The sequence below is a fragment of the Phoxinus phoxinus genome (assembly GCF_949152265.1).
Source record: "Phoxinus phoxinus genome assembly, chromosome: 12".
Lineage (NCBI taxonomy): Eukaryota > Metazoa > Chordata > Actinopteri > Cypriniformes > Leuciscidae > Phoxinus > Phoxinus phoxinus.
In genome coordinates this window covers 2,819,637-2,832,822 of record NC_136887.1, presented here as the reverse complement: position 1 = coordinate 2,832,822, position 13,186 = coordinate 2,819,637, and the positions used below count along the sequence as shown (strand labels likewise).

Here is a 13,186-nt window from a genome sequence, read left to right as displayed (position 1 = left end):
GTATAAGTGCATAGTGCATAAGTGCATACTGTATAAGTGCATACTGTATAAGTGCATAGTGCATAAGTGCATACTGTATAAGTGCGTAGTGCATAGTGCATAAGTGCATACTGTATAAGTGCATAGTGCATAAGTGCATACTGTATAAGTGCATAGTGTATAAGTGCATAGTGCATAGTGTATAAGTGCATAGTGCATACTGTATAAGTGCATAGTGCATAGTGTATAAGTGCATAGTGCATAAGTGCATACTGTATAAGTGCATAGTGTATAAGTGCATAGTGTATAAGTGCATAGTGCATAGTGCATACTGTATAAGTGCATAGTGTATAAGTGCATAGTGTATAAGTGCATACTGTATAAGTGCATAGTGTATAAGTGCATAGTGCATAGTGCATACTGTATAAGTGCATAGTGTATAAGTGCATAGTGCATACTGTATAAGTGCATAGTGCATAAGTGCATACTGTATAAGTGTGTAGTGCATAAGTGCATACTGTATAAGTGCATAGTGCATAAGTGCATACTGTATAAGTGTGTAGTGCATAAGTGCATACTGTATAAGTGCATAGTGCATAAGTGCATAGTGCATACTGTATAAGTGCATAGTGCATAGTGTATAAGTGCATAGTGTATAAGTGCATGGTGTATAAGTGCATGGTGTATAAGTGCATACTGTATAAGTGCATAGTGTATAAGTGCATAGTGCATAAGTGCATAGTGTATTAGTGCATAGTGTATAAGTGCATAGTGTATTAGTGCATAGTGTATAAGTGCATACTGTATAAGTGCATACTGTATAAGTGCATAGTGTATAAGTGCATAGTGTATAAGTGCATACTGTATAAGTGCATACTGTATAAGTGCATACTGTATAAGTGCATAGTGTATAAGTGCATAGTGTATAAGTGCATAGTGCATAAGTGCATACTGTATAAGTGCATAGTGCATAGTGTATAAGTGCATAGTGTATAAGTGCATACTGTATAAGTGCATACTGTATAAGTGCATAAGTGCATAGTGTATAAGTGCATAGTGTATAAGTGCATACTGTATAAGTGCATAGTGTATAAGTGCATACTGTATAAGTGTATAAGTGCATAGTGTATAAGTGCATAGTGTATAAGTGCATAGTGTATAAGTGCATAGTGTATAAGTGCATACTGTATAAGTGTATAAGTGCATAGTGTATAAGTGCATAGTGTATAAGTGCATAGTGTATAAGTGCATACTGTATAAGTGCATAGTGTATAAGTGCATAGTGTATAAGTGCATACTGTATAAGTGCATACTGTATAAGTGCATAGTGTATAAGTGCATAGTGTATAAGTGCATACTGTATAAGTGCATACTGTATAAGTGCATACTGTATAAGTGCATAGTGTATAAGTGCATAGTGTATAAGTGCATAGTGCATAAGTGCATACTGTATAAGTGCATAGTGCATAGTGTATAAGTGCATAGTGTATAAGTGCATACTGTATAAGTGCATACTGTATAAGTGCATAAGTGCATAGTGTATAAGTGCATAGTGTATAAGTGCATACTGTATAAGTGCATAGTGTATAAGTGCATACTGTATAAGTGTATAAGTGCATAGTGTATAAGTGCATAGTGTATAAGTGTATAGTGTATAAGTGCATAGTGTATAAGTGCATAGTGTATAAATGTCTAGTGTAGTGTGTCATGTGCGACGCAACTATTGTTTCCTGTATTTCCTTTGTTTCCTTGATTGTCATGGTTCAATTTTGTTGTCATAGTTACTCATTGTTTGATTGATTACTTCCACCTGTTTCTAGTTTAGTTCTCTTTACAGCCCTCAGTTTGTTCATGTTGATTTCACTGACACGCGTGTTCGCTCCTGGGATTTCCCTTGGTTGGATTATCTTAGTTTTCCGGTTTATAATAAAAGTGCTGCATTTAGATCCTCTTCTCCTCGATTTTGCCTGACCGGCCATGACAAAATAAGACCGTTAATGTTGATGGTTTGTTGTGTTGGATTCTAGTTTTAGGTGTACATTAAAGTATCTTTTGTCGTGTGTGTCACGCATCCTCTCTGTGGATTGCACACACAGCACCCGAGACAATAGTAAGGAAGTGTTTGGTTTAGGACGCAGTATATGAGATCTTTTGGCCGGTTTTATCATTCGCCATGTAAAAACGCCAGTCGGATTACTTCAAACAGGATTCAGTGTGGAACGAGTTTTGTGTTAAATTCACGAGTCTTTCTGCTGTCAAATCTGCACTGATTTTTATCAAGTAAATGACTTTAATATTGTAGAAGCCTAATATTTCAACTGGAAGTTCTGTTTTCTTTTTAATCCAGACATCGTTTATTAGAAAAATCATGAGCATAAAATATGATCATCAGGCTTTTGAGGAACGATCTCTCAATCATCATTGTAATGCATTGCATTATATAAATATAAGCATTTAAATATCATCTTACTAAGATATATTAATGGCAGAAATTGATGCATTTTATGTAAGTATCTGCTATAAAGATCTCACTGTTTTACATTGCAAGCTTTTCATCTCATCTGCATCTGCACCAAAGTGCACATCTTCCCTCAGTTTGAGCCTGTGAATAAAACAGCGCTGTTTTTCCTCCATATTCTCACTATAAAGCCAATGTGAGGTCTTCTCCACTGCAGTCCTCTCTGTGTGTGTGTGTTCAGCACCAGTAATAACCTCATTAATCTGAATAAACCCCACTGTGACTTTGTGAGTTCTTGGTAATTTGTGCGTTTGAACCGGTCCAAACAGAGCAAACTACGGCATTAGCTGAATGTTATTAGACACGCAGTGTTTATTCAGGAGGTCAGCTGGTGAAGACGTAATGCAACGCTAACTTTTCATTTTCCCCTCTCGAGTACAACGAGGCTATTGATCTTGGCGAATGTTTCGTGTGAGCCACACTTTAGAAGCATGACCTCGTTTATCACGGTAATGATAAAGCATTTCTGAGACGTCCCTCGGCATCCTGGGAGAAGATCCCAGCCGGATCCAGAACCAGAAAACCTGCTCAACGTGGACAAATCTGACGGAGTGAGTAAAAACACCTTCTTGTTTTCAATACGATATGAAACGTGAAGTCACAGATAATTATACCTAATCAATCAAGTCACACTTCAGCAAGTTAAACAACAATCTATATGGCGCACAACCCAGCAAAACAAGTTCCTAGATCAACAACCTGTGTTATTTCTGGAACAACATCTCTATTAACCAATCACAGCAGCCGGTTAATAATGCCGTTCCCACCCAAACCTCAGCGTCTGATCTAAAGACTGGGATTGAAATGTGACCGTTCACATGATTAATGTTTGATGTTCATGTAATTTGGACATGAGTATCTGCCAAATGGTTTAAATGTAAAATATAAATGATCCCTCTTGGCAATCACTTTTGAAACTGCATTTGCAATCCATGTATTTCCAAGTAAAATTTCCGGCTTTTTCCCCTAATCTATTATTATTTGATATTATTGCTAGAATATTATTGAATGAATGTTAACCATTAAATTAGTGTGTAAACTACAGGCAGGATTTTAGAAAGGCTGCATTACCTACAACAGTAGTTTAACCCTGCAAAGCCTGACTTATGAAAAATTAAATAAAAAGTTTGCATATGCCAGGGGTCACCAAACTTTTTTCTCTGGGGGCCACATTATCGTTCCTGACTGTGATGGGGGGCCGGGGCCGGGTCAGCTATATAACATAGAATTGTATAACCCAGACCAAAATGACCACCAGCAGGCCTCATTGTGTAGTAGAGATTACTAGCCTGGCACAGCCATCCCCACTACTATATCCACACTACTATATCCACACTTGATTCATGGTACATATTTGTTTATCTTTACTAGTGGTTTGCAAAAGTTGTAATCGAGTCTTCACACTTTGTTTTATTTAAAGTTATTCTTCACAAATAATCGTTGGTCCACTGTTCTTTGAAAACTCTGCACTCTCTTTTAGGGGTGGAACGGTACACAGAAGTCACGGTTCGGTTCATACCTCGGTTCAGACATCACGGTTGGTTACAATAAAGGGAAAAGCAAAACAAAAATGCAGAAGGCTTGTGCATGTCTCAGGCTGGACCACCAAAAGAAAAATAAATGTCTTAAGCCTTGTACTTTTTTTAAAATAAGTTTTATTAATAAAGTAAAGGCATTGAACCAGTTTATTTGTAGTGCACTCACTGACAATAGTTTTATATAATTAGTTCATTAATTCAATTAATAAAAATACCTTAATATGTTTGGTAATTGTACCTGAATTAATTGAAAATTAATCTGCTACATTTTAGATTAATATATTTGTTTTCCTTAAAAATGTAATTAACAGTAACTTAAACACTTTGCAGTTTGAATGATGTCCTGCATAAACTAAATGACGGAGTATGTTTTTATGTTTCCACTGTTCGATCGTGGCCGCGCCACACACACACACACACACACACACACACACACACACAAATATAAGTAAACACTTTACGACTTTTCGATCGCGCCCACACCTCTCTCTCAACATATTCCAGCATTGCAATCTTTACACCGCAGCCTGCTTCAGAGCTTCAGAGCTAAGGCGGAGCTACAGATTAGGTGTCCCTAAGAATCCGCGTATCTAGTAGTTCCGCATTACATTAATTAAATTGCACGCAAGTTTTATTTATTTTATACCGTGTATTCTCAGTGTAAATGTATGCACCAAACTGTGACGCCCGTACCATGACGACTTTTGGGGATTGCCTCATAGGGCCGGTTCAAGTAGTGGGGGGCAGAGGGGCTGGGGGGCCAGTCAAAGGGGGGTGGCGGGCCTGAGTCGGCCCGCGGGCCTTAGTTTGGTGACCCCTGGCATATGCTTTTTATAGAGTGTCATATTTGACACATGGCTTTGGCTCATATAAAGTGAGGATATAGAGTTCAGTTTTATTCAGAGACTCAAGCTAAAATATGCAATTTGCTGCAGATGCTGATATTCATGTGGACAATAAGTACAAGCTTGTAAATCAATGAGATCTTTATAACAGTGTAGTACTTAAAATTCATATAAATATCAGTCGTGACTGTATCTGCCAATAATATGTCTTTGTAAGATGATTGGATTTGTGATCAAATTACAGCCATTGAACCGAACATTGAACAGGTCTTACCTGTGAGATGCACAAAGTATAGTTTGGATCTGTGCTCGGTGTTGTGGACGGAGCAGAAGAAGCCGAACAAGATGGCCGTGTGGTCATAGACGTGCCTGGGGACCGACCAGCCCCTCTGGTTATTCCAGGTGATCTCACTGCTGTCCAGAAGCAGCGGCGGCTCCCCGTACTGTACGACAGCAAACACTCACGTTACACACACACCAAACTCACTCAGACCAATGCTGCAATCTAACGCACGCCGGAGATTATGAAGATCACTGACTCAATCTAAGCAGAAGTTAAACATCGAAAAATATTGTTTGTATCTGTGAAAAACACTGAATTAGCAAAATTTAGGCGAAGTTTCATGGACAAAAGGACCTTTGTCCAGTGTCTATGACGTATGTACGGTGTATAGCACAGCAGTCACGCTCAAACCAAGCAGAACTTGTCCTCTCCCACACAAAACCAATTCTTACTGACATTTCGCTTGAGAAACAGTAAATGTGACCCTAACTTTACTCTATGAGTCCATTCGAGTCACGTCCGAATTCTGCATCTCGTTTGCTTTAAATCGATATATTCTGTCATCATGTCACTCAAGATTCCCCATGGAACAAACTGCCAAAGCGGCTCCTTTCCATAAAATATAAATTCATATTTATCCCTTAGCTGTCAAGTTCTGCTGCAGTTTTGATTAAAAAAATATTATGTCAAGATTTGAAAATTTCATGCTGAATAAAAACTGTACCGCTAGACTATCCCACCTGACACTCTTATAACTACTGAGTGTTTAAAACGGTCAAGTCTCCATAAGTTTTCCGTAATAATGAAGGAACTGCTGCCGTACAGCAGCGCAATGATATTACGCAGCGCCTGAGAATAGTCCCCGGCTCGGTAACTTCCAGCGTGACCGGCACTAAGTGTGTAATATCATTGCGCTGCTGTACGGCAACAGTTCCCTGATTATTACGCAGGAATGAGAGTTTAGTTCCTAGTCATATCGGCCTAGAAAATCACAACTTTTCATTTTCTGTCGGTCTTAGTACACGATGTAACTACAGAATTGTCAAGTTTTAAATAGGAAACATATCGAAACTCTTTGGTCATGTTTTTGAGAGAGATGCTAACGGTCTAATCAGATTCAATGATCTATGCTAAGCTATGCTAAAAGTGCTAACGCCAGACCTGGAGATCGACTGAATGGATTCGAAAACAGTAAAACTGTTTAACTCTCGAGGAGTTGGAAAATGAGCCTATTTACAAAAAAAAGTGGTGTTTAATAAAATGGTGGAAGTTGAAGCACAAAGGCTGAACTCAGGTGTTTAAAAAATATTGATTTCTTAATTCTAACCGATTCTCATTTTGAAGAGCCGATATCTGTTCTTAAATCCCAAGCATTATTTTTTAAGTCCATGCTGTTACCAGTTAATGAATGAGCAAAGCCGTGTAGCTCCGCCATTTCAATAAAGCTTTCAACATCTGTCAGTTTCATCACTAAATTCAGTCAATAACTGTGTTTTTGTGTCTCGTGAAGCGATCATCTCTTCCTCTTTACAGCAGCAAATAAACATCAGTGAACATCAGCAGACACAGAACAGTTTACTGACATCAGTCATGGCTCATGTAATCCATCAATCAGTGTTTCGACCGCAGAAACACGTCAATAAAACAATATAACGTCACATTTACCTCAGAAAAGCCGTTCAATGACCATAAACTCGATAGTCAGCTAGAAAAATAACTCTAGAGAGCAGCATTTTGATAAATATATGCACTATACACTGTAAAAAAATACTTTCATGATTTGTTATCACAACTTTTTATCTTTGGTTAAATCAACTTCGATAACTAATGAGTGAAGATAACATTTGAGTTTCTGTTTATTAAACCATTCTTCTTCATTGTATTAACTCAAATTTTTAATTACAACGAACTCAAAATTTTAAGGCAACAAGGTAACTTGATTTTTTAAGTTAAACCAAAATTTTTTTTTACAGTGAGTGCATAATCATTGTATTTTTACTTAACCTGTTCTTCAATATTTGATGTTTGAATAAATCTGTTTTTAAATCAGTTTTTGTCAGTTTTGTTATATTAAAAAACAAAAACAAAAAAACAAGTACAAACATAATTATATATCTTATTATTATAAAACTTCCATAATGTCAACGTAAATAGCCTATAAATTAGTTAATTTTTAATATTATAGTAATGTACCAACTTGTGTTCCCTGTATAGTTTATTTAAATTAATCATTATTGAATATCGAAGCGTGTTAATCAAAATCAAATCGTGAAATTTGTGTCGATGCCCAGCCATTTTAAATACGTTTATTTAAACAAAGTCTAAACTGACCCAGATCGTTCTGCTCTATTTCAACAGTACTGACATTGTCCAGTGAACTCAGAGCCCATGGATTAAGATGACCTGGAAAAGTGGTTTATTTAAGTTACTGTTTTTATTTCCCTTGGCGTAGAAAGCTACATGTCACCTGAGTTAGCGGAGGGCTGAGAGTTACACTTCTGCTGCGTATACAGTCCCTGTCAATCATGGGTTTAATCTCTAAAAAAACACAAAACTAGAAGACAGAAACACAGAGATGAGCTGAGCTGCTGCTGGAGGACCTACCAAGAAGAGAGAGACTTTCAGGTCAGGATCTGAGACCAGGCATGGCACTTCAATGTGTGTATCCGAGTCCGTTATGAAGATGGTCTCAATTTCACTCCCGTTCCTCATGATGAAGGGATTTTGTGGGTCTGTTTGTTTGAGAGAAAGTGACATTAGTTCAGTTATTGATCTGCAGTCAAGACCCACAACATTACAGGACTTCTTACAAATCAGGACCTTCTGATCATACAATAATATAATGCCATAACAGAAAATACTTCCAACAAATTCACATTCAAGGTGTAAAAGAAAAAATGTGAAGCTTGTATTTTTTGTTAAAGCATTAACATAAGGGGCCCTATCTTGCACCCAGCACAATTGACTTTGTACACCGACGCATGTATCATTCCTATCTTGCACCCGCGCACAGCGGACTCTTCCCTCCACAGACGCACGTCGGTAAATTAGGGAATGAACTTGCGCTCGCGGGGGCGGTTCAGCGCAAAGAGGAGGCGTGTTCCAGCGTAAAACTCCCCTGGTGCTATTTTCCAGTTTTAGAAAGCAATTGCGCCACTGACCAGGAAAAAAACAGTCTAAAGACAGTGGCGCGTTGCGCGTTAGTCACTTGTCACTTGTCACTTCTCTGTGTTTTACGGCCTGACGAGAACGTCGGACTCCTCGGCTGTGAACCGCTTCTGGCGTGCGCCGGCAAACCCGCCGTTATAATAGCGATCCGCCGTGGAACAAGCGCGCCGGCTCTTAAAGGGAATGTGAGAGGACGCTCTGATTGGTTTATTTCACGTTACGCCCAAACCACACCTATGAATAATGAAGCGACTTCAGACCAACACATTTTAGATTTGCGTCGGGCGCAAGAGTCGTTTATCCGCCGGGAAAATAGCAACAGCGCCGGGATCCGCCCACAAAGTTACTTGCAAGGGTGTCGAGTTACATTCAAGCCGCTTTAAGGCATAAAGACTTTTTTTTTTCAAGGAAAAAACTTCTAAATATGTAATTTTAGTGATAAAAGAGTTTTAAGGGATGATATGATTGACTACAGAGGGACTTTAAAGGTCCCATGACATGAAATTTTCACTTTTTGAGGTTTTTTAACATTAATATGAGTTCCCCTAGCCTGTAAATGGTCCCCAAGTTTCTAGAAATTTCAATCAGTGTAAATCGAGCTTTTGCTATCTTTCTCTGCCTTTGGGAAAGTGGAAGCTCAATCGGGCTGATCTTGAATCTCCTCCTTATGACGTCATAAGGAGAAATGTTACCTCCCCTTTCTCTGCTTTTCCCGCCCAGAGAATATTTCCCGTCCATGAGAAAATGAGCTAGGAAGTAGGATTTTAGTTTGTCCACGAGAGATATCATGGCTTTTGAGCGAGCGAAGCATAATAATTGCTCAATAATTGGATGTACAAATGAACACCGAAGCCTTTTTTTAGTTCCTTCATCCAAGCCCCAGAAGAACCAGTGGATTCATTTCATTTTCTCTGGAAATGCGCCGACACAACTCCCCAAAGTTTTGCATGTCTGCGGCACACATTTCACCGACGACTGTTTCCTCAACTTGGGTCAATACTTGGGTCAATACTTGGGTCAATACAGAGCTGGCCTCGACGAACGTCTGAAAATAAACCGATCGAGCTAACGTTACCAAGCAACACTTTCTGATGTGTAATTGTTCAAGTTCAGACAGGTAATCTTTCTCTCAAAATCGTTCAATACTGTTTATGCCTCAGTAAGTCAAGCCAGTGACTAAAATATCAACTTCACATCGTTTCTTTTAGTAAGATGAAAATAATCGTATTTAAACTGTGAATAAATTATATACAGAAAGCGATCAAAGAACAATCTTCACACACAGCGCGAGTTTATCTGGACACTTGCCAAACTCGTTATGAAATCAATGACGCACGATACACTGCACATGAAGCTCTTACTGTATATCATCGTGTTTGCATTGGTGAAAGCAGAGAGAGTGCAGAAACTGCGTTGCAATGATATTGATCTGATTGGCTGAATTCTACAGGATTTCCCAAAGACGCGTTTGTCGTGTTCTTTAAAGGTCCCCCTAGGAACAAAGATGCCATGATGCCAAACCGCCTCATGGAAAAAGAAAGCTGTCATGTTTACAACTGTGACAATGAGCGTTTACCATGATTATCTTAACGCTTAACGGATTTTCAAAAGTATGAGAAGTTCACAGCAAAGACTCCTTAAAATATGTTCAAGAGCTTTACACTATTGCAGGGACATCGACATTACATTCCATGGCCAAAGAACGCTCCTGCCGTCAGTCTGAAGATCTGCCTAGTGTCTCAATAAACTCAGTGCTATCCAACCTCTATCTGTGGACATGACACTTTGGCATTTTCTGCGCAAAATAGCGTCCATCTTGGTTTTCTGACTTGTGTACTAGAACGCGGTCAACTTGAGGTCCAGGTCCGACACCCAACTTCCGAGGTTTATGGAACGCACCAATAGTCTCAGTGAACGTGGTTGTGGCGCTAAACTTCTGTACTCAAGGGGGCGATAGAGTTTCCTTCAAATGTTTGTGCTTTAAACCAGATGTTTTGTGGTCCAGAATTGTGGTCTGACACCAGCTGCGCTTGTGAAGGTAGAAGCGTTTTCACTCGCGGACTTTGGGTAGAGCAGATGATTAAACTTAAAATTTTCCTAAATCATGTTTATACTGTCAAAACATTGTGCATATTTTAAACATTTCTTGTGGCGCTTTACACTTGCTTTCTAGGCATCATGTGATTAATTAAAAAAATTATCTTCTGTAGAGATGCTTTAACTAAACTGAGCTCATTTCATCATTGATGAACTTCAGACAGTTATTTAACAAAACTGAATCAACATTAAACTGACTTCAGCGGAATAATGTCTTTTTTTAGAGCTGCTGTACAGCCGAATTGAGTTCTGTTTGCATCAGTGATCATTATTTCACTGTGTATCACGGCTTTGAAACAATCTGTACTATATGAGTCACTATATGAATAAAGGTGACTTGACTGTACACACATTTTTAAAAAATGCTAATCAACAGGGAGGCTTTCCTGTGGCTCAAACAGTAGAGCGTTGGCGCTTGCAACGCCACGGTCATGGGTTTGAGTCCCAGGGAAAGCAAGAACTGATGAGAATGTAAAAGTGTATCTTGAAATGCAATGTAAGTCGCTTTGGATAAACGCGTCTGCCAATTGCATAAATGTAAATGTAACAGTCAGACGCTGTTGATAAAGCTTAAGTCTTTAACCCAGAATATTCCTTTAAAGTCAAGACTTAACATTCCACCTCAAGTTCTTTGCCTGAATATACACAGTTTCTAGCCAGATGTAGTCTGTGGATCATCCTGATTATATCTGAGAGGGGAGATTTTTATGACACAGCTCTATCAACAGTCTCCAGCACCGTTCCTTAAACCACTGAATATGAGGCTTTCGTCTTGGTCACAATCCATGTGTGTGTGTGGGACCGCTAAAGCAAACCTCTCCAGCGTTCACTTTCTAGCGCTCTTTCTAAGCCTTTATTTGAACTGCTAGCCCTCCTACGTACTTCCGCTCACTTTTCATTTTCCTTCAGAACTACATCTGAGTTTGCGGTGTATTCTTGGGTTTTGTCCGATCAATTTTTTACCGGTCCAATCAGCGAACAGAGGGAGTGGTTGAGAACGATGACGTTGAGGTCGTGCGCTAGTTTGAGTCGTCGTACGTCAGTAGTAGTAGTAGTAGCCTTTATTGTCACTTAGTCACAAGTACCAGCGAAATTAGCCATCAACCTGTCCATACAAACATACATACAATATGACAATGGGGTAGACAAGACAGGAAGACAGAGGAAGACGTCACGACCAAACGTTAGCGATTGGTTATGGCAGATCCAGAGTAACTCTGGGCAGATCCAATAGTTCTACAGAGGACCCGCCTTCAAGGAAGTTAAAGGATAATTCCGGTATTTAACACCTTGAGTCTATATTGTAGTTTGTTTTGGATGAACAAGAGTGGTGGACAACATTTTTTTGACAATGGTTCCTCTCTCGAGTTTTTGACTATAAAAGAATTGGCCATGGACCCATTTAACATTGGAGTCAATGGGCATGTCCGAAAATGTCATTAAAACAGCCAATAATGTTCGTTTACAAAACTGTTAAACTCACCGAGTGGTTAGTGGTGTTCGTTGATGTTCCAGAAACAAAAAGTGTTGCGAAATACAGTTTCTGTCGTGTTTTATTCGTCATTTTGTAAAATCCCATTGAATTCTGTTGAAGGACTGAGTGCTCGTTAATATAAATGCGCTACCGGAAACGGAAAGGGGGCTGTTTACATTTGGTCGATGTAGTCTTTTTGCTCGCTTCCGTTTCTCATAAGGCTAGCGAGCAGAGCAACTGTGCTCCGGGAGAGTAAGCCAAATAAACAAACAAAACCATGAAAATATTGAAAGACGTGACCACTGACCAGTGCAATATGAAGTTGAACTCGACTGTGACCGTGAGTGTCCCGCGAGACATAAACATCGGTTATCGCCATCAAGTGGTCGGGAGTGTGCTAACGCTTCAGATTCAAATATTGAGCAGAAGTTACACGGTTGTGAAGTGTCTGAAAAAATAGTTCCACTATAGCAAAATAAACGGATTGGAATCATATATTGCGACGATATATTGTTTATAATCATCAACTAACATCACTAACCACTCAGTGAGTTTAACAGTTTTGTAAACGAACATTATTGGCTGTTTTAATGACATTTTCGGACATGGCCATTGACTCCAATGTTAAATGGGTCCATGGCCAATTCTATTATAGTCAAAAACTCGAGAGAGGAACCATTGTCAAAAAAATGTTGTCCACCACTCTTGTTCATCCAAAACAAACTACAATATAGACTCAAGGTGTTAAATACCGGAATTATCCTTTGACGCTTGTCAATGGAGAGAGGCCAGACTCTCTGTACAAATGAAATGTATGAGCGTCTGGTGGGACCAGGGTAGACAAACCGCTTCTCCAAAACCGGCGTTATTCTAACAAGTCTGACTCTTCCTCACGTAGCTCACAGCGATCCCTCCAAGCTGTCGGAGAGCAAACACAGGCCCGTATCCGGAGGTTTAGTTTCTGCCCCGCGGTGGTCTGCATACACAGGCATAACAGGAAAAATACACAAATGCTGCTTCACAATAAATCATCTTCAGGAGGTGAATTGTTTTTTTCTGAAGAGATTGGGAGGCGCTGGAGGGCATGACATGAAGCCATAATGCCGACAGCTCGGATCGAGAGGCGTTGGATAAATGAAGCCACATGCAGCCGAGTGCCATTCTCCTCCGCGCTCACTGCTAATTTATATCTGTGATTTCAGCTGGCTCTGATCAGCCCCCCGCCGAGATCTGTGGAAACGGCTTCGGCATGTTGTCAGGAGAAATCAGCCGGCATTTCACACG

The 13,186-nt window shown here is 39.5% G+C and overlaps 1 protein-coding gene across 4 annotated transcripts in view; it reads right to left on the bottom strand.

Annotated features, from left to right (window-relative positions):
* The window catches only part of flt4 (fms related receptor tyrosine kinase 4), a 110,315-nt gene that overhangs the window by 60,752 nt on the left and 36,377 nt on the right, over positions 1-13,186 (bottom strand). For all 4 annotated transcript variants that reach the window (XM_079629737.1, XM_079629739.1, XM_079629738.1 and 1 more), the window contains exons 4-5: positions 7,768-7,895; positions 5,155-5,323 (exon numbers count right to left, since the gene is read on the bottom strand). In XM_079629737.1, the coding sequence (XP_079485863.1) occupies positions 5,155-5,323; positions 7,768-7,895 (297 nt within the window). The remainder of the gene's footprint in view (positions 1-5,154; positions 5,324-7,767; positions 7,896-13,186) is intronic.